This window comes from Carassius carassius, chromosome 3, assembly GCF_963082965.1.
Source record: "Carassius carassius chromosome 3, fCarCar2.1, whole genome shotgun sequence".
NCBI classification, from domain to species: Eukaryota; Metazoa; Chordata; class Actinopteri; order Cypriniformes; family Cyprinidae; genus Carassius; species Carassius carassius.
This window is the reverse complement of record NC_081757.1, coordinates 9,163,707-9,186,535: the sequence shown is the minus strand read 5'-3', so window position 1 is coordinate 9,186,535 and position 22,829 is coordinate 9,163,707. Positions and strand designations below refer to the sequence as shown.

The following is a 22,829-nucleotide window of genomic DNA, read 5'->3' as shown; positions in this document are numbered from 1 at the left end:
TTAATTTATTTCAGTGTGTAACGATAAAACCTTCATATTCATCCGGAAGAAGGAGGCGGGAACCGGCGGACAATCAAAAACATTTTAATAACAAAATAAACACAAAAACAGCGCACCAGCCCCTCACGGACGACTGGTGCGCGCAAATAAAACCCAAAACACAACTAAAAGCCCAGGCCTGGTCCTCTCTCGTCCTTCACTGTCGTCGCTCCAGTTTTATATCCTTCCATCTCCTCCATGGGCCTCGAGACCGGTGGGACGAACAGGTGTAGTTCATCTCCAATCACTCCCCCGGCCTCGCTCCCATGTCCCTCGGCCCCGCCCCACTCGTCACATACCCCCATCGCCCCTCGCAGGCCGGGGGGTACTCCCGAGACTGCGCTCTACTCCCCCCCCCCCTCCCTCCGGGAGGGCCGCTCCCGGGGACCTGCGGGAACCTGGGGGTAGGACAGGCGAGGCGAGAGAAAAGGAGATGGAAGGAGGAGCGACAGAGACGAGAGAGGGGAGAGAGGAAAAAAAAAAAAAAAAAATTCCGGTTCCCAGACGCACCGCTGCTCGGCCCTCCACCAGCTGGGTGATCTCCTCCGCGGTGCCTGGCAGTGGCACTGGACGGCCCTCGGCGGACGGCACGACACTCCTCCGCCGCCCGGTGGACGGCGACGGCTCCTCCGGTTTTGGGCAGCCGGCAGGAGTCCCCCGTTCCCTGCTCCTCCCCGTTCCGGCGGAGGCAGCAGGCTCCGGCCACCTGGCGAACGGCGCCGACTCCTCCGCTCCCTCACGGACGGCAGCCGTCTCTCCACATCGTGGGCGGCCGGTAGCGAGCTCGCCCGTCCCCGGCAACTCGCTCCAGTCCACCGCCTCGAGCGTCCATGGCGGCACACTCCTCGCCTGCTCCATGGCACCGCGGATTCACCACAGCGGCGAGGGATCTTCAGCAGCGCGTCCCTCCTTCTCCCGGGCTTCGGCACCACTGTAACGATAAAACCTTCATATTCATCCGGAAGAAGGAGGCGGGAACCGGCGGACAATCAAAAACATTTTAATAACAAAATAAACACAAAAACAGCGCACCAGCCCCTCACGGACGACTGGTGCGCGCAAATAAAACCCAAAACACAACTAAAAGCCCAGGCCTGGTCCTCTCTCGTCCTTCACTGTCGTCGCTCCAGTTTTATATCCTTCCATCTCCTCCATGGGCCTCGAGACCGACGGGTCGAACAGGTGTAGTTCATCTCCAATCACTCCCCCGGCCTCGCTCCCATGTCCCTCGGCCCCGCCCCACTCGTCACACAGTGCATTACTTGCTGTTTTTTTTTTGTAATCGTTAAATTTACTGGAAATTTTTACAATAATTTTATACCAATTACTTAGTATTTTTACTTAAAATCTTCTAATTTAATTCAATGTTTCTTGACACTTTTTGTAACTATTGGTGAAATTTACTAGTTATTTTTACACCAATTTTGATTCAGTCTAATATTTACTTACTTTTTTAAGTAAGCTTACTATTTTTTTACTATTTTTTTTAGTTCCTGTAAACGTTTTCAATAGTTTCAGTTTTAGTTAGCAATATTAACACTACTCAACACTGTATGATTTGTAAAATTATTGTTTGTTATATATTTTAGCACTGTAAAAGATCTTTAGAGTAGAAAACGACATTTTAATTTCACTCTATATTTCTCAGATGATTTATACAGTGTGTTTTGTGGGTTATTTAGGACCAGTTAGCGAGCTACGATGTGAATGGAAACGACTACGACCCGACCCCACGATACGACTCCAGCAACGAGAACAAGTGAGTCCTAATGTCCTCAAAACTACACTTGTGTTCAACACACCTCATTTGCTGCAAACAGGTGTGTGTCTCACTTTGAGTGATCATGCGGTGGGTAAGTGAGAGCGTCACATCCTGTAAGCAGTGAGATTATCTAATAAACCCAGTGGGGCTTCACAATGATCTTGTGTGGAAGAAAGTGAGCTCTGAAAATCTCAGTGTTATTTTTGATCTGTAAAGGTAAAGATGTGTTTCATTTCTGTGCCAGCTGCAGACTTGAAATGTTGACTTCACGGAGTCTCACCTGCAAGCTGGAAAAGCTTGAATATTGATTTGAAGTTTGAAGGTTATTAAATTTGTGTAGGTTAAATAACTGCTTCATCTGAAGAAAGATTTGAAATTCAGTTGGTGTATCAAAAGGGGTCATTGTTGTTACATGCTCACGTGCCATTGCTATGCTATGTGGTCACGAAAACGTATCATTTGCACATGTTTTTAAGCAGTGCGGTCTAAAAACAAGTGATTTTTAAGCTGTTGAAATTCAATCAGCACAAAAGAGAACTCATTTTGATGTATGCTCGCGCTGTCTGAGAGACAGTTTCTCGCACGCATGTGAAGATGTTGCTCATAGAGTACGGGAGGATTGAACTTATTTTTGCTGCTTTATAGGCCTTGAATGCTTAAATACACACTTATATGTGTCAAAATGCTCATCTTTGCAAGCATTCTTTTAAAAACAAAATCTTGTTACGGTGAAATAAAATTACTCATATCGTAATGGTCATATTGCCCATCCCTAGTTGTTAGCAGTGATGAGGGTAATTAATTTAATTACAAGTAATTCAAGTTATCCAATCAGATCACTTTTTTCAAGTAACTAGTATATTTAATTGCTGAAGTAAGAGTGTTGAACTTTCTTCTCCTGCATCCTACTCTTCTGCGAACCAGAATGGCTCCTTTACTCAGTTCACTTTACTCATTTTTATTAAAAACAAACAAGCAAGCCCTGGCCAGATGAGAAAAAGTATTGCAAAAGTAATGCATTACTTTCCATTAAAGTAACTAAGTTTTAACACAATTAGTTACCTTTTTAGTGGGTAACAGTATTGTAATGCATTGCTTTTAAAAGTAACTTTCTTCAACACTGGTTGTTAGGATGTATTAAGGCACTGGCTATTTTGGACTGCAATAGATAATGTTATGATTAATAGAGCAATGTTTTGATAATCTGGCATCTTCAAGAGCTGTGATATTTGGAGCCATTCAAATAAAGGCATAACGACGGACTCGTGTTTGGCGTGTCAACAGAATGAAGAGGATTTCTTTTGTGGCAAAGCACTGAAACCAATCCAATCCTATGAGATTGAGGCTGGTGTGGATTTAATTGAAAACGTCTCTGTTCTTGATAAGCACCTGATTTAATGCTTGTTCTCCACTCATGCTGCATGTTTACCAATGAACTCTGCCAAGAGCTCAGACAAAACTTCAAAGCGATGTTTTGTTAATACTCATCAGGACATTTGAAACCGGAAAACAATGCGACGTTCAATTCATTTCTGAAGTGCAGGACATGCCTCCCAGAGCAGAAACGTAATTGAGTGAAGACAGAAAAAAAAAAACTATTGAAAGAGACTTTGGTAAAGAAGTGCACCGAGCGAATGAGAGTGAGTGAACAATGCACAAGATAAAAATGCAATTAATGCATTTCTAATGCAGCTGGCAGCGATCTTGTTCTCCTGGATCCACTTTGACAGTAGTGGAAGCAGGATTGACTCAATATCTGTTTTAAAATGTGTCTTCAGAGTCCAAATGTTTTTTGCTTTTGGTTACCAAAATGAAATCAAATGTTCACCCTATTTACTTTCTTGCATGATCATGTAACACTGAAGACAGGAATAATGATGCTGAAAATTCAGCTTTGAATTACAGTTGAATATATATATATATATATTTAATATAAAACTATTATTTTAAATTGAAAGAATATTTTACAATCATTACTGGAATTTATCTTTTCTTTTTTTTGTATAAAATGCACTAAAAATGCAGCCTGGATATGCATAAGAGACTTCTTCTAATATATATATATATATATATATATATATATATATATATATATATTTGAAAAATATATAAAATATAATATACTGGGGTGGGTGATATGGCCAAATGTGTTATTTTATGATGTGAGGAATTTTCTTTCACAGTAATGATGTATATAACAATAGATTTATAAACAATTTTATTTTAGTATCATTGGAAAATACATTTTAAGTTAGTTTTTAAGAATATTTTCCATGTTTTTTTCCATTTATAATAATTTTTTTATATTTCTATAGTTTTTATTTATTTATTTTTTCAGTTCTATTTTTGTTGCCCTGAAAACTTGCTGAAATTAAATATTTGGGTAAATGTTTTTTTTTTTTTTTTTTTACGATTTTTATGGATGTAGTTTTAATTAGCTATAAAAACCCTGACTGTAAATTGTAATAATACTTTATTATTATTGATGCATTTTAATCAAATAAATTCAGCCTAAGCTCAAGAAATTCACAAAATCATTAAAAAATCTTACCGACCCCAAACTTCTGAATGTAGGCCATAGACAATGAGGCAAATCCCTATGGCTTGAATCAAAGGCAGTGTCTTAGTGTATTTTTTTGGCCTTTAGCAGTGTGAAGAGGACAGAACAAAATGTGACCTTCTCTGTGAAAACCCAGCTAAAGTCATTTTCATTTTCAAATCATCCTTCATAAGGTAAAGAGCATTCTGTGAAAATATAACCTTTATATCTTTAGTATTGACTGAGTAGGGCCATGTCAAAGACTGAAATTATAGTGAAATTAATGGTTGAAATCAAACTTTGATGCTTGTTTTCTCATAATTAGATTTTGAGACTTTAGTCTGGATTTCAAAATTATGATCAAACTCAATCTCAAAAACACACACTAACATATTAATTCTATGTGTGACTTATGCTTGTATTTTTTCTCTTTCCAGACACGGGACACGATGCGCAGGTGAAGTCGCTGCTGTAGCCAACAACTCGCACTGCATTGTGGGTATAGCCTACAACGCCCGCATAGGAGGTACGCATGAGTCTGTTTACAGTCTGCTTACTTCCCCGCTTGCCTTATTTTCTCTGAAATGTCAGATGTTATTTCAGTTTGAGACCCGCCGCAGCAGCTCTCAACGCACACACAGATCAGTAAAACTGACCAATTGCTGCAAGTGGCTAAACCCTGATCGAGCAACAGGTTTCAGACACAGTCGGAGCAGATAAGACCAGATTATTCCGCATGTGTGCGCAGGATTTAAGCGGTGAGATGCCCGCGCTCCTGTCCGCCTCTGCTCGGAGAGTTCATTAATTTAGTGGACAGCGAACCGCCTGACATTCATGTGCTCATAAGCAATTAATCCTATGAAAAGGCCGATCAGTTTTAATCAAAAAGCGGATTTCATGATATGCCATCAGCCATCTGGGACCGTTTTGTTCAGGCTCACAGCTGCGCTGAAAGACATGAATATTTCTTTATTGTACTCGCAGATGGCAGGACTGACAAATGCATCCTTTGCTCGGACTTGGCGTGGTTTCTGTCCGTCTTGTTCCAGTTGCACCATATGCCAAATGCGTAAAGTTTAGCGATACAACTGTGAGTACAGGATAGGGCAGCATATGCAAGGCTCTTTATTAGGAGCCAAGTTAGAGTTGCATTCATTTGCTTTCATTCATTGTACCAGTTGGCACTGGAGCCTGTGGCAGTGAGACTTTTACACCAGATCTCCGTCACAATCAAATAATTTCATAACCCACAGTTTGTGGACCCACTTTAAAAATATTAAAATCCACAACAGATAAGATATTAAGAGTGTTTTTTAAGCTGGTGCTAAAATATTATACATTTGTCTAACAAACTTATAATTTTAAGCACTAATTTGGACTGTTGAACACACAAATTAGGTGTTGATAGAGTCAATTTAATGTTTACATTCATCTAGTCTCTTCAGCACAAACCACAAAAACCTCTACATAACAGAAAATCTTTTAAATGTCAAACATAACAGCATTGAACACTAACAAGTGTTTCCCTTCACTAAAAAAACACTGGATTTCTACATTCACTCTCCTTATCCAGTCCTACACAAAGCATATGGGAACTAAAAATCCACTGACTGATTTCGAAGTTAACAAGACAATTTGATTAAGTAATTACAACTTAATTTAAAATCACTAAATGCACAATTTTAAAGTTTACATTCCACTCAATATTAAGCTAATGTAACCAAAAAGGTTTAATTAAGTGAATAAAATAGAATTTTAACCTGCAACTAGGGATGCATGATGGCCGATAGCCGATACCGATATATAATAATTTTTAATTTTGGTTAGTTTTTAATAAGAACTTATTTGTTAGAATTAAATTAAAAAATAATAAAGTTATTTAATAATGACAATATATTGCAGATTTGAAAAACTGTAAACAAACTATATTAATCACTGCTTTATGTAAAGATGCAGTGCTAACCTTAACATTTTATTTTATGATTTAACATTTGTTAATGGTCTAAAGTACAAATTCTTTAAGAGCTCATCATTTGTTCAAAAAATATAACGTATGACATATTAATGAAAAAAATCGGTATATATAAAATTATTTAAGTGTCATGTTTGTGATTTCTTTTCATGCAAGCTATAGCTTCTGACCTTTAAATCAAAACATACTCATGATTTATGGCATCAACTACTTCTTTATTTAATCAGAAACACAGTCTAAATTTTATTTGTGTATTTTGCTTTAATTTTATTAGAAGTAGGCCAAAAGCAACCCCTACAGAATTAAAACTTCTTACCGAACATGCGTTAGGACCGGGGGAGGCTGCCGCTGCACGTCTTATCACTGTTTACTCTATCATACACCAAATGAGTCATTCTGTACGTGCATTCTCAGTTTAAATGCAGCGATCAAAACAGTGAATCCAATTACCATTCAGGCAAAACTTTGCATCAAAAATGAGCCACAATGCTGATGGGATCTAATCACTCTGTTGACATGATCTAATCGCTAGCACACACTGAGCACATGTGAGTTAATATATTCCTCTTGGCAAGACATCAGAATAATTTTTTCATATCGGGCTGATGCCAATATTTACATTTAAACCCCTTATCGGTCAATTCCGATATTGGTCCGATAATATTGTGCAATAATTTAGCTGTCAATACTTCTCCTTCTATAATTTACTGTATTTTAAACAGTTTTAAATTGCTGGTTAATTCACTAGATTTGTCACAATCTTGGATGCAACACACATTGTTTTTTCGCTACTCCACAATTTCTCATCAAATGGGTCTGATGTTAATGACAGACAAAATCTGTTAAATTAATTTTTTTTAAAGCATCCACATTTTCTTAGCTAAGTTTTTTATATTTTTTAATAAGTTTTAATTTATTTTTAAAGCTTTTTCCCTGGTCAAAACAGCCCTACTTTTTCTCATACTGTATGAGAGAACCGAGGTGTTTATTTACTACACAAAACTATGGTGTAGTATTTACTTTGAAACTATTTTCATTCAGGATTTGTTAGTAAATTTCACAAATAATAACAAAGAAGCGGCATATAACATTGAATCAAGCATTACATTTTGAAGTAGAAAGAAATAGTATTTTCTTGGAAAATATACTATAATATTCTTTTAATTCATATCACCTTTTTTACGATTATATTATTATTATTATTATTTTTTAAATATAGTGATTTAAACTGCCTATTTTTTTTTTTAACAGTTTTTCCCATGTACATTGTTACATTGCATTTAAATATTGTTTAGCCTGGAATAACATGTTTTTATCACTAAAATACAGAAACTTATTTTTAAAATTGGATTAATCAAAGAAATATCCAACACATTAATTGATTACCAAAATAATCATTAGCCGCAACTGTTGTGGTTATTGTGTACTGGGATAGAAAAGTGTTTGTTGACTGGATTAGCAACTTTTTGCACAATTTATCATCTGCCAGGTAAAAGTCTGTTTTCCTCAGTAAGATGAATGATCTGAGGATTTTAGGGTTACATGCCATTAATAACCACATTTTGAAGTGGACAGATGATTGACTCATTCCTCATTAAAATGCTGGCTGCACATCTTGAAATAGATCTCAATTGCAAAGTCCTGTCAGCAAAATATTCCTCTTAAGAATTGCGGAGTGATGTTTTAAAGAGAGTTGGTCATTTTTCCAAGCCAGATACAGACAGATTAGTACAATGAAAGACGTGCTTTAGGTCTTTTGGCTCAGCAGTTGACGTTTTCCCTGCTTAATCACTGAAATGCCGCCAAAGCTAATACGTGTCAGATTCAAGCCAATGACTTCATCGCCTTCTAATGACATTTCTAATCTGAGCGGCCTCGCCTTGGCTGCTGTGTAGAACTTCACGTCCTTTAACCGTAATTAGAAATGCAGAAATGATTCATTCTTCTGCTCTGCGGTTCAGAAAAGTGTTTACTCGATGCTGTTTGAGAAGTCGAGAAATCAATTTGAGGTGTAATGCAGCTTGTTAGAAGTGAGAGGAATGATAGAGAAGTGTTGAGCCTCCTGCGTTTTTTCAGAGGTGTTTCAAGGAAGGAAAACTCTGTCACGTACAGCGTGTTGTGCATATGGTGTTAGAAATAATAACACACACACATTCTCACACTATAGTGCATTGGAAAACAAACACACACATGTTTGTTATTATATTATGGCAGACTTATTGACTATCTGAATTAAGCTTATTCATTATGCCTGCTCATTTCAGAAGTCCATCAAAGATCTTGGCTGGTGTCTAAGAGGTTGGAGGTTTGAACCCAAACTATTACCATTGTGCCATTAGGCAAAGCACATAAAACTACACCGTAAAAAATTATTTTTCAAAGTTGTAAACAAAGATCATTGGACTATGTTTTCCAAGAAAATACTAGTTCAGTCTTTTTTTACTTACAAACATCTTGTTTAATTCATTGTGTTACTTATGGAAGTTCATTTATGCCACAGAATAATTCTAAATTCTGACTTTCTTGCAAATCTGTGTTTTTTCCTTGGAGTATTTGAAATAATTATGTTTGTTTTCACCACAAAAAAAATAAAAATACCCTTTATCTCACAATTCAGACTTTTCTTTCTAAGAATTGTGTTTATTTCTCAAAATTGCTAGTTATAAGCTCACAATTACAAATTTATGTCTGATAGTTTTTTGTTTATCTCACAGTTCTGTTTTTTTTTTTAGTATTGCAAGCAAAAAAGTCTGAATTATGAGATAAATGTTGCAGTTACCCTCTTTAATTTTTTTTATCTCATTGTGGAAACATGCTGACCTAGATCATATATCAAGATAATTTCTTTGTAATTATTTGTGAAATGTACTAGAATTTAAAATTTTTGAGTAAAAATTGTTTCAAGGTAAAATGTAATAAGTAAAAGGCTTACTGTAGAGGCTTTGGATAACATTTTCAGCTAAATGAATTGCATAGCTACTAGACTTTTTTTTAACACCTATTCTCTCAAGTTATGAAAAAAACCCCACAAAGGCTTTCTTCTTTGAGAATAAAGAGCAAGTAAAGGAAATTAAGCTGTAGTTAAAAAAATGGAACGAGGTGAAAGAAGCATCTCATTGCTGCAGAGGACAATAGACTTTAATTGCAAATTTTGTTCGTTAGTGAACATATGGCATATGATTCTTTGTTTGTTTGTATGTCAGACCTCATTTGCTCTGTTGCAAATATAAAAAACGTCACTTTCAGATGAGTCACGCCAGGTTTAAAGCCCAGACACTGTTGGTTCTTGCATTTTGGACACTAAATGGCATGTTTTGAAAACCTGAATAGCTTTTATCTTTGTAAGAGGTCAGTCTAGGAATTCAGTTCATACTAAACTATAAAATGGCTCAGTGACACTTGGATTACAGTGCACAAATCCACTAGACTAGACTACTTTTATGTCACTTTCATGGTGTATTTTGGATCTTGGCAGTGGAAATCACCATCTGTTTACATTGCATGCAAGCTTGGATCTTATTCCTAACATCTCAATTTGTGTTTCACAGAGAAAAGAAAATAATACAAGTTTGGAACGACATTGGCTTGATTATACAATGACTGTATTTGTTCTTTTTTGGATGAACTTTTTCTCCAAGGTGTCCGAATGCTTGACGGAGATGTGACTGATGTGGTGGAGGCCAAGTCTCTGGGAATAAGGCCAGACTACATCGACATTTACAGTGCCAGCTGGGGCCCCGACGATGACGGGAAGACCGTGGATGGGCCGGGGCCTCTGGCCAAACAAGCCTTTGAACTGGGAATTAAAAAGGTTGTTGTCTCAAACTCTCACACAAATTGGAATTTAGCATTGAGTAACTTTCATTGTCAGGTTTGTTAAATTTTGTGCCGTCAAATGATTAATCACGATTAATCGCATCCAAAATAAAAGTTTCTGTGTACATAATATATGTGTCTGTGGATATTTATTATGTATATATAAATACACACGCATGCATGTATATATTTAAGAAAAATATGTTTATAAAACAAATATATTTATGTATAATATAAGAAAATAAATATATAAATGTATATACCGTATTTTTCGGACTGTAAGTCGCACCTGAGTATAAGTCGCATCAGTCCAGAAATACGTCATGATGAGGAAAAAAACATATATAAGTCGCACCGGACTATAAGTTGCATTTATTTAGACCCAAGAACTAAGAGAAAACATTACTGTCTACAGTCGCGAGAGGGTGCTCTATGTTTACAGTCAGAGACTACAGGAGCACTGAGCAGCATAGAGCGCCCTCTCACGGCTGTAGACGGTAATGTTTTCTGTTAGTTCATTTCTCTCAGTTCATGTCAAATTCATTTTGATGAATAAGTCGCACCTGACTATAAGTCGCAGGACCAGCCAAACTATGAAAAAAAGTGCGACTTATAGTCGGGAAAATACGGTACATGTAAATATTTAAATAATATATATTCTCTATGTGTGTGTATTTATATATAGGCTACATAATAAATATACACAGCACACACACATATTTTATGTACACAGAAACTCTTATTTTGTATGCAATTAATCGTGATTAATCATTCGACAGCACTAGTTAAATTTAAGACTTAATTGAAACCACAATATTTGAAGGGTAGATGTTGTCTAAAGCTGACCTGGAGTAGGATGTCTAAGTCTTATTGTCATTTTTATATTACTATTACGAATTACTATTATTACTTATATTACTATTACTATATGAAAATATCATCATATGTGACCCTGGAACACAAAACCAGTCATAAGGGTCAAGTTTTCGAAATTGAGATTTAAAAATCTGAAAAAATACGCTTTCCATTGATGGTTTGTTAGGAAATGACAATATTTGGCCGAGATACAACTATTTGAAAATCTGGAATCTGAGGGTGCAAAAAAATCGAAATATTGAGAAAATCACATTTAAAGTTGTTCAAATTAAGTTCTTAGCAATTCATATTACTAATCAGAAATTAAGTTGTGATACAATTATGGTAAGAAATTTACAAAATATCTTCATGGAAAATGATCTTTACTCAATATCCTAATGATTTTTGGCATAAAAGAAAGATTTAAAATTTTGACACATACAGTGTAATTTTGGCTATTGCCAGAAATATACCCCAGCGACTTAAGACTGGTTTTGTGCTCCAGGTTCACATATTGTTATTATTTTAAAAAATTAATAGAAAATAAATTATGCCAAATTAGCGCTGGTGTTTTTTTCTGCAGGGCCGTAAGGGTCTCGGCTCCATCTTTGTTTGGGCGTCTGGTAACGGGGGCCGGCAGGGCGATCACTGTTCCTGCGACGGCTACACCAACAGCATCTACACCATCTCCGTCAGCAGCAGCACGGAAAACGGCAACAAGCCCTGGTACCTGGAGGTCTGTTCCTCCACCCTTGCCACCACGTACAGCAGCGGAGAGTTCTACGACCGCAAAATAGTTAAGTCACATAGACATCTGTTAGACCACAACAACAAAGCTCATTTGTTCCTGAAAACCACTTATAATGTTATTCAAGGCTTTTCGGAGCGGTACTAATTTGACTATTAATATATTTGATTAAGGTTAAGCCTCTTTAAGCTGACCAAGGCTGCATTTTTGTTCAAAAGACAATAATATTCTTAAATATTTTTACAATTCAAAAGGACCATTTTGTAATTGAATACATTTAAAAATGTTATTTATTCCTGTGATGCAGTATATATATATATATATATATATATATATATATATATATATATATATATATATATATATATATAATTTTTCCTCTTTCATAATATTTTGCACATTGTTGGGCCTGTGCATCTCATGGTAATCTGTAAAACACTGCAACTGAATACTATTTAGGACATTTTGTTTACTTTTGTACAATAATCAATTTTGTTGCTCTATTGTGATGCTTCTTGTGCCCTGAGGCAAAACAGGTTGAGATGCACTAGAACAGATTGAGCTTTTCAATTTCAAAAGAGCACAAGAAAATCTTGTTTTTCAAGATATGACCCCTTTAAGCGTGTATCCCTGTGTACTCCATTTGTCTTCTCCATCTGTCATCTACTCAACCTTTTGTCCTCATCTTGCTTTCGGCCTCGTAAATATGTTCTCTGCTTTATTGGCTCATTTGCTCTCTTGATGCCACATATTGTTTCCTACAATTCATCTCAATGATTTCTGACACATTCTCCATTTTTTCCTCCTTCACCCCTTTTTTAAGTATTAAACATCAGACCATTTATCTAAATAGATGTGCTGTTAGATTTAAAAGCAGGCAAATGTGGTATTTTGTATTTATTTTTTGCCTTATGGCTGTAAAAAAGATTGAGAATCCCAACAATAACGCAGAGATCTATCATCTTTTGACCAGAAATGTTGTATATGCATGTTACCAGGAATTTGCCAAAACTCAGTCATCTTCTGTCCCAGATCCTGTTGCTCATCCTGCTAATACAGCCGAGCTCTTGTTGTTTGGCTCTTTCTACAAATATCTATTGATGAAATGAGATGGTTGGAAAAAAGACTGGGACTAAATGTTTGGTCTGGCACCCATACGCAGGGAAAACCACTGGGCGCTATCAAGAGGATAAAGAGAATCTTTTTTTTTTGTGTGTGTGTGTGTGTGAATTCGCTTCCTTTTCCAGGAGCACAGATTATGACATTATCCTTAAGAATGACTACTGTGGGTTTTTGCTTTTCTTTTGGTGTTTGGTTAGTAGTTGAGGGCTTAAGAGCTCATTTACATTTGCATGACAGGATGCTTCTTTTTTTCCTCTCACATAAATTTTGTTTAGTATTAGAAATGATTTAGTAAACATTAGTGTTATATGGCACATTTGATACCCAGTTGCAATTCAAAGTGCTTTACATAAGTTATTTTAAAATATTTTATCATAGCAAATGATAAAGAAATAAAAGGAGAAATAAGAAATAAATAATCATTTATAATATAATTTCTATGTCTAGATCAGTAAGTGTTTTCAACTCTCAGATGATTCAATCACAATTTACTTTTTCCCTTTGAAAAACGTACTATTCAGTGGTTTTAATGATTTTCAATGATTTTTTGATTGACTTTTTAATGATAATTCATCTTTGAATTTTTTTAATGTCTTAAATTAATTCAGATGAAGTGGTTAACAAAAGGTCTGTTAATACTTTTCTCACATGTCTTGAGAAAATGTTAAAGTCTAGTATTGTGTTGTTTATTTCCTAACCGCTGTTTTAAACATGGAAATAAACCCCTGACACGCACACATATTGTACACGAGCATATGTCTCCAATCTCAGCATCTTCCTCGGGACCCCGTCGGTGGCACTGACCCCATTCATGTTTGTCCTTTTGAGAAACAGCAGTGTAATCAAGCTCATGTTTGATTGAAGACACACTCGAGCGCTCGCTTTCTCTGCCTGCGGGCTACCAGAGCAGCTCTGTGGGTGACCCACTGTTTCCCAGAAAACCAGAACGACGAAATATTTACAGAGCACTTTGCAGAAAACCGCTCGTCCCGTCACAGTCACGGAAGCACATTCTTTCAGACGATAGCTCAAAGTTTTAAAGGAATAGTTCACCCACAAATGACAATTCACTGAACATTTACTCACGCTCAGGACATGTAGATGTAGATGAGTTTGTTTCTTCATCAGATTTGGAGAAATGTAGCATTACACCACTTGCTCATCAATGGGTGCCGTCAGAATGAGAGTCCAAACAGCTGATAAAAACATCACAATAATCCACAAGTAATCCACACCACTCCAGTCCAACAGTTAATGACTTGTGAAGAGAAAAGATGCATGTTTTTAAGAAACAAATCCATCATTAAGATGTTTTAAACTTTCTCCAGTGAAAAAGTAGTCTAGCCTGAATCAGGAGAGAAATCTGCACAGATCAAGCAACATTTACAAGCAAACAAGTTCAAAACAAATATGTGGGTGAATTTTGATGTGAAAGGACTAAACGAGGAGGGCTTTTACACTGTTATTATTTGTGTTTAGTATTGTCCTTTTGCATTATTGACACACTGTTTTCCTCTTTAATACTGTAAAGCTGCTTTGACACAATCGGTATTGTTAAAAGCACTAAATAAATAAAGGTGACTTGATTTGAATTGACTATTATGGATAATAGACTCACATTTTGGCCAGGAGTGGTGGTTTGAAGTTAAAACGTCTTGATGATGGGTTGTCTCTTACAAACATGCAGTTTTTCACTTCACAAGATGTTAACTGATGGACTGGAGTGGTGTGGATTACTTGCTTTTTATCAGCTGTTTGGACTCTCATTCTGACGGCACCCATTCACTGCAGAACATCCATTTGTGAGCAAGTGATGTAATGCTACATTTCTCCAAATCTGTTCTGATGAAGAAACAAACTCATCTACGTCTTGGGTGGCCTGAGGGTGAGTACATTTTCAGCAAATTTTCATTTTATTTAGGAGGACTTGACTTTTTGCCTAAGCAGAAAGCATGTAAATCTAGAAGACCTGCTGTACCTGTTAATGAGATTGAAAGGCATAAATGGGAAAATCCATGTCCACTTTTCTGCATCTAATCTAAGTTGTTAACTCCTTAATGCTTTGTGTTTCTGGTACCAGGTGACCACAGACCTGCGGCAGAGATGTACTGATGGACACACAGGCACCTCTGTATCTGCACCCATGGTGGCGGGTATCATCGCTCTCGCTCTGGAGGCAAAGTCAGTTTTCACTTTCAACAATTTTGACATTATTTTTCCATAAAACAGATGCAGAGAGCTGCGCTGCTTCTATATATCCCATTTTTATATTTAATGCTTTATTGGAGAGACATTTCTGACATTTAATCACCCTCATGTTGTTCCAAGCCTGTTTAAGAAGATCTTTTGAAAAAAATTCATGAAACGAATTTGATTCAGCCGTAAAGCTCAATTCAATTCAAAATTAGTGCTAATCTGATGCAGTCAAATCTGAAGTAGAACTGAATATGTAGTGTCTTTCACATTTTGTTTGGTGACATCTTAGATAAATGATGACAGAATTTGTATTTTTAGGTCAACTGTCCCTTTAACACTTACACTTCATAATTACTCCTCAGTTCTTCTGCAGTGGTGTTTTTAGTGTCACATCTGTCTGACTGGATTTATTGTGTGCATCTTTAATTGTTTAGACATGTAAAAACAAAAGGTTTTGTAGACAAATATATAACTATTATTATTATGAAACCCTAGCAACTGTCTTACAACATTTACATTTGTGACCCTGGACCACAAAACAAATCTTAAGTGTCAATTTCTTTTCAAAATTGAGAATACACTTTACACTATATGAATAAATACACTTTCCATTGATGTATGGTTTGTTAGGATAGGTAAATATTTGGTCGAGATACAACTATTTGAAAATCTGGAATCTGAGGGTGCAAAATAAATAAATAAATATTGAGAAAATTGCCTTTAAAGTTGTCCAAATGAAGTTCTTAGCAAATGCATATTACTAATCAAAAATGAAGTTTGGATATATTTATGGTAGGAAATTTACAAAATATCTTAATTGAACATGATCTTTACTTAATATCCCAAGGATTTATGTCATAAAAGAAAAAATAGATAATTTTTACCCCTACAGTGTATTGTTGGTTATTGCTAGAAATATACCTGTGCTGCTTATGACTGCTTTTGTGCTCGAGGGTCACATACAGAGCCGATCAGCCCTATACGCTCACTACGCAAGCTGCGTAGGGCCCCGCAAATTACTCAAGGCCCCGCCTCCTCCTCGTGTCACAGCGCGTCACGTCACCGTCAATTAATGTTTACAATATCCATGACAAAATGAAGCGAAACTATCCTCTGGTCACGAAAAGAGGAAAAAAAAAAAACCATGAAAGTGAACTGCGGGAACAACAATCAGGTAAACTTGTCTTCTCTCCTCTCTAAGTTTGAGGTCAGCAAAGTAAAGTTTATACTTGAGTTTATGTGCATTTCTGTTGTCTTTTTTCGGTCTTCCTAACCTAGCTGGGCAGGCAGGCAGTGCATCTCTTGCATCACTTTGTGCCTGACAAAAGTGAGAGTAAAATACAATTATTTATTACGTTTGTTTTTGATAAACGACAAAGTGCAACGGTGTTTGTTTACTGCAGCTCGGAAAAGATAACCGCGTCGCGTGTTATCATGCGTTCATATGCGCATGCACGAAATGAAATGCGCATTTTTCAAGCAGAAATATATGTGGAGACCAGACAGACTGTACAATATATGGGCGAGAATGATGGCACTCCTCATCAAAAGTGCACATTATACATACATACTTTTAAAACAAGACACTGATTATCTAGTCTCAGTCAATGTGTAGTTAAAAACGCTATACAACTGCACTGCACTAATTATGCAAGATGGAAAGCAATGTATTGATAATTTGACAGTGATTGACTTGATTTATAGGCTATATTGAATTTAAAATGTTGATTAGCTGGACATACTGGTCAATGTGTGAATGCACATCCCTCAGTTAATAATAACCATAAATCAAGAATTGCTTCACCATATATATTACAAAAATAAAAAAAACCTTTAACATGCTATGGCAAGCCATTTTAGCTTTTATTCATTCACAGCTTATGCATTTTTGATATCAAGCATTACATTTTTTTACTATTTGCAATGTGAATTCTTGATTATTTTTACTAATAGTTAGTCAATAATAGCTAATACTAATAATATTAATACTAATAGCTAATAGTAATACTTAGTTTCATTTTTATCTACCAATGTCTATTTTTGATATCAGGAATTACATGTTAACTTGTACAAAAGTTCATTCTTGATATCAATGATGTCATCACTCACAGGGATTATTGATATCTGCATAACTAGTTCACTAGTTAAATATTACAAGAGCCAAGCCATAGTATAAATAGTATTTTATATTTGAAAATGTATAAAAGAAAATTGGGAGCCAGTTTGAATGGGTCTGATGCAGCTTATAAAACGAGTTATCTATAATTTGCAGGTGCTATGCTTAAGTTTGTCAGTAGAGGAGATGCTGGACCATCAGCCAGTACAAGCACAGACTCAGTTGATACACATCCAGCCTCAGCCAGTACTAGCACAGACCCAGAACAGCCAGCTTCAGCAAATACAGTACAGCCGTCTTCAGAAAGTACGAACACAGTGACAGACCCAGGTGAAGTACAGGCAGCCTCAGTCAGTACTAGCACAACCAGAGGTGTACAGCCAGCAGCAGATACAAGCAGCTCAGACCCAAATAGAACAGTTGCCGCTCCACCAAATGACCCAGCAGATTGGCCCCCCGTCTTAACAGACTTTATGAGGACTGAGTTTTATCTCTCCTGTTTCTGTAAGATTATGTAATTTATAATAAATGACTTTATATATTTTGAGTATTTTATTATTATATAGTTATTATTATCATCAACAACCACAACAATAGTAATATTAATTATATAAATTTATAGATATATAGATATATAGATATATATAGATATAGATATATAGTTATATAGATATAGATATATGATTTTTCCAATTTAGTTTTCTTCTTATTTATGTTTACGTTAATATTCACTTACTTAATAATATTCACTTGTTATCTTAATATTCTATAGGAAATACTCTATTCAATAAATATTGTTTGTTTGAACCTCATTCTGTTCTATATTGTTGTTATATATTGTCGACTGTTTTGTTTAAAGGAGGGAGGATTGTATTGGGATCACTGAAGTATCAGGTGTGACTGTGTGGCAATGGCAAATGGTTTACATAGCTCACGGCGTCACGGGTCAGTTAGAGGGCCCCTTAGCAGAATTTTGCTTAGGGCCCCAGGGAGGTCAGGATCGGCACTGGTCACATATATGCATTCGCAATGCCCTCATAAAAAGGAAGAACTTTTCATGCTTATTTGAAATTCAGTCTTTTTCATCTGCAAGAGTAAAGTAAAACAAAATATTAAGGAAATCGAATTTGAACTTAATTTTCCATTGGATTCCTTTGTCTTGCTTTCTGTCTGGATCCTCTGCTTGTGAAGGCTTTCAGGACTGCAATTCAATTTAGCATAATCATGTGTGTGTATATTATGGTTTCAGCTCTCAAGACTATATTTACATTTGAGGCGTGATGTGTGTATTTTATATTGTTGAACAAAACTTCATGTAATGTTAGCCACAGACTTTCAAAACCGCTAATCTATTTTAAAAGTATCACATAAGCAGGAGAACTTACTGACGTGATCTTTCCATCTATTTATCTGTGCATTTACATTTATGCAGACACTTTTTTCCAAAGAAACTTAAAGTGCATTCAGGCTATACATTTATTTTATTTTTTTACTAGTATGTGTGTTTCCTGGGAATCGAACCCACAACCTTTGTGCTGCTAACCCAATGCTCTACCACTGAGTCACAGGAACTGAGAGTCATGAGATGGATGACAGCAGAAGTGAAATAAAGCGATGGTATTATAGAGAGGTGCTGGGATAAAGTTACCTGCTAGGATGCAGTTGTTACACTAAAATAAACGAGGGTCCCAAAAGCCCCTACAAACAGAGCCTCTCAGATGGAAAGCAAAAATGGGACTCAATCCAAAACTCCCTTAATATTTGAAATTGGAAAAAATGAAATAGCTGTTGTTGTTCAGAGGACAGTAATTTTCAATAGAGCAATAAAACTTGAAAGGCTCATAAAAAGTCTTCTTTCAGTCCTCTGATAACCTGGAGAGATGTCCAGCATCTTCTCGTGAAGACGTCCAGACAGGCTCACCTCAAAGCCAGTGACTGGAGAACCAATGCAGCCGGACACAAAGGTGAACTGAACCTAAATTACATATCTTTATGATATTTACACTGTTTTAATGTAGATGTGTGGTGTATTATAATTTCTTCTTCTTTTTTTTCACTCATGATGTGATATGATAAATTAGATTTTATATAATGGTACATTTCTGACACAAATGTCCAAATGCATGGTAATACTATGGAACTTTTTAGAACTCTTTATTTTTAGTGGAATAGAACATCAAGTTGTTTTTTGGAATGCATGAGCATGGCCGTAGCCAGGCTTTGAAAATTAGTGAGGTCCAGGTGGTTTCTATTATAACCCCCTTATTATAGAATTGTGATATAATACAACTATATATACACTAACACTTGAAAAGAGACAGACATGTAGATGATTTTGGAGGGATGTTCATTTTTAAATCATACCCTATTTATTGCACCAAAGTATTTTGATACTATACTATATTTATGGGGTGTGTAATTTTATCAGTTGCTTTTTTCATGCAAGTTGCAACCATACATATTGCTGTTACAGATTTTATTTATAACCATTATATACCTGCTAACTTTGTCTAGTGCTCTTATGAATGTTTATAGCATGATTTGTGAAAGTTTAACTACTGAATGACTTAGCATAGACTTCTTAATGGCCAGTGTTTGCATATCTTATTTCATTCTGTACTCTAGTGCAGAGATCTGTAGAACAAGTAACTTAGTGTTAGACCAAATATTTTGGATATTACATAAGATAAAGTTATTGCTGACCCTAAACTGCAACTTCCTACTTTATTAAATTTCTAAAGTGTCAAATTAAGTGGAAAAACGAGTCAAGAACACTTATAATAGCTGGATCTAGCAACACGGAGGCTGCGTCTTGTGCTCTCGCTCACAACTCTCCAAAGACTCTTTCACTTCAGAAGCGTCTCGCAGCGATCATTTTCATACCACAGATGCTAACCATTCTGAATTATACATGCAGACATTCATATGAGGAGTCTAGCACCAAATTAGTCAATCAGAGAACAGATTTTATTTTCGAACATGAAAAATTTACAGAGGTCCGGACCTCGGTGACCTCATAGCTGGCTACAGCCATGTGTATGAGATTGATCCAATATTTTTTTATTCGTTATTTTAGTCTTGTTTTCCAATTTTTAAATGTTCATAAACCAACATTAATTTAAGAATTATTTATTTATTTATTTTGTTAGTTATTGTGTAAGATAATAAGACTTAAAGGGATAGTTCACCCATAATTGAAAACTAAGTTATTTACTCACCCTTAAATTGTTCAAACTTGTGTGAGTTTCTTTCTTCTGTTGATCACAAAAATAATAAGTGAAAAAAAAAAACATTAAAAAGCAAAAAAATATTCATAAGAATGTTGGTAACTAAACAGACATTACATTTATCCATACTATGGAAGTCAATGGCTCAACGGAAGAAAGAAACTCGTTAAGGATACATTTAGTAAAAAAAAAAAAAATTGCCAGTGGCTTAAGAAAAATGAACTTGATTTAAGACATTCTCTGTAAAAAAAAGTGCATTTGTCAAATAATAGTTCTTTTTTAATCATTTTCATATTTGCTGTCTTTAAAAATGAATGTGTTGTAACATATCAACAACATCTGCTTTGCACTCTAGATATTAACATCAGCATTAAAAACCCATATTGGTGACACTAGTTAATACAATTTCAGCATTAATGTTTTCTGAATAAGTTCATATAGTCTTATTTGAGTATAGACATTCTGCTGACTGTGAGATCCGTACCTGGTTAATATTTGGTGTGTGTGTGTGTGTTTGTAGTCAGTCATCTGTATGGCTTTGGTTTGGTGGATGCCGAGGCCATGGTGGTGGAAGCCAAGAAGTGGAGAAACGTTCCTCCTCAGCACACCTGCAGCAAGACCTCTGACCGCAGAACCCGGTGAGGAGATACTCACTTAATAAAACTCGCTTCTACTCAATATTTGAAGGAAATTAATACTTATATTCATCAAGGATGCATTCAATTAATCAAAAGTGAAATTAACAACATTTATAATGTTCCAAAAAAAGTCTTGTTTTCCATTAAACAATATCCATAAACCAACATCAATTTACTTATTTATTTTTATTTTTTTTTTTTTTATTTATAATTTTTAATTAACTTTTTATTTATAAAGCACTACTTTGTTTTCAAAACTGACAATAATAGGAAATGTTTCTTGACCAGCAAATCAGTATATTAGTATGATTTCTAAAGATCATGTGACACTAGACTTGAGTAATGATGCTGGAAATTCAGCTTTGCATCTCAGGAATTAAAAATGGTTATTTAAACTTGTAATAATATTTCATAGTTTTTCCATTATTTACTGTATTTTTGAACTAAATCATTATCTGCACAAACTCAAAGGTGTGTAGGGTTTCTGCAGGTCTTATGCCCTTCCATTAATTAAAGCCTTAAAAAATATCTTAAATCAGAGAATAAAGTCTTAAATTCTTGAAGTCATTGCATCAGTTTTGTCCTTAAATATTCTTTAAATTGACATTCATAAACCCTGCAGGAACCCTGATAACAAATGAATGATCCATCACAAATGCTATAAAACATGCGTTAAAAACAGAAGACAGAAACCATATATGTGAACCTGGACCACAAAAATAAAATCCATCATTTTGATGCATACAATGTTTTTTGGCTATTGCTAAAAATAAACCCCAGTGTCTTAAGACTTTGACAACTTTGTGGTTCAGGGTCACACACACACACACACACACACACACACACACACACACACACACACATATATATATATATATACTCAGTGTTGGGAAGGTTACTTTGGAAATGTAATAGGTTACAGATTACAAGTTACCCTGTTTAAAATGTAATAGTAGTGTAACTTTTTCAATTACTTTATTAAAGTAATGTAACTAATTACTTTTGAGTACTTTTTGATTACTTTTCTAAATTTGTGAAAATTAAAGAATAATAAATAAAAGCATATACATCAACTTAAATACAGTTATCTATAAGCATGTGTCGTATTCTGTGTAATAAACTCCTGAAACATTGGTGTTTTTTTAAACTGCTGTCTCTTTGTATATGATATGATGATAGTTTTCTCAAAATAAGTAAAATGCATATGAAGTGACACAAAGCAGTTCTAGAAATTATGTTTATGTGCTCGTGTACTCCTATACTGAGGCGGCAGAGGTTGAAAACACTGCGAGCTTCAGTAGGCCTATGTGTAGTAAATGAAACCATGTCTTTGCCATTAATTTACAGGAGGGGCAGACTGGGAAAAAAATTCAGACTGGAAAATCCAAACTCATACAAACAAATTCATGGACAAAACTATTTTTGGTATGGACCTGACATAAAAAAAGGTTTAAATCTTTAATTTGGGGACATGCAAAATAATTAAAAGTTATCTCCTGAACTGCACCTTCACTTCCATTTTTCTCTTCAGTCTCTTTATTTTGTCCTGTTATCCATCTCTCTCATGACTTTAATACTCAAGATTGAACAAAACTATACTTTACAATACAATACTCTACAATACTACAATATCTTTATAGAAAAATCCTAATACTGTACACGAGTCATGTTTTTCCCTTACAAAAAATTACCATGCTTTTATTAGCCTATACAATAACCTTGTTTTGTTTTGTTTTTTGCAAATGGATTTGTATTTATTTTTAAATAACTCAATTTGTAAAATCATTTAAAATTTTTGG

At 35.4% G+C, this 22,829-nt stretch overlaps 1 protein-coding gene across 1 annotated transcript in view; it reads left to right on the top strand.

The window, feature by feature from the left end:
- The window catches only part of LOC132118148 (proprotein convertase subtilisin/kexin type 6-like), a 75,963-nt gene that overhangs the window by 16,097 nt on the left and 37,037 nt on the right, over positions 1–22,829 (top strand). Inside the window, exons 5-11 of the mRNA XM_059527751.1 lie at positions 1,722–1,798; positions 4,778–4,866; positions 9,951–10,123; positions 11,567–11,779; positions 14,934–15,034; positions 19,026–19,129; positions 20,913–21,030. Of these exons, the coding sequence (XP_059383734.1) occupies positions 1,722–1,798; positions 4,778–4,866; positions 9,951–10,123; positions 11,567–11,779; positions 14,934–15,034; positions 19,026–19,129; positions 20,913–21,030 (875 nt within the window). The remainder of the gene's footprint in view (positions 1–1,721; positions 1,799–4,777; positions 4,867–9,950; positions 10,124–11,566; positions 11,780–14,933; positions 15,035–19,025; positions 19,130–20,912; positions 21,031–22,829) is intronic.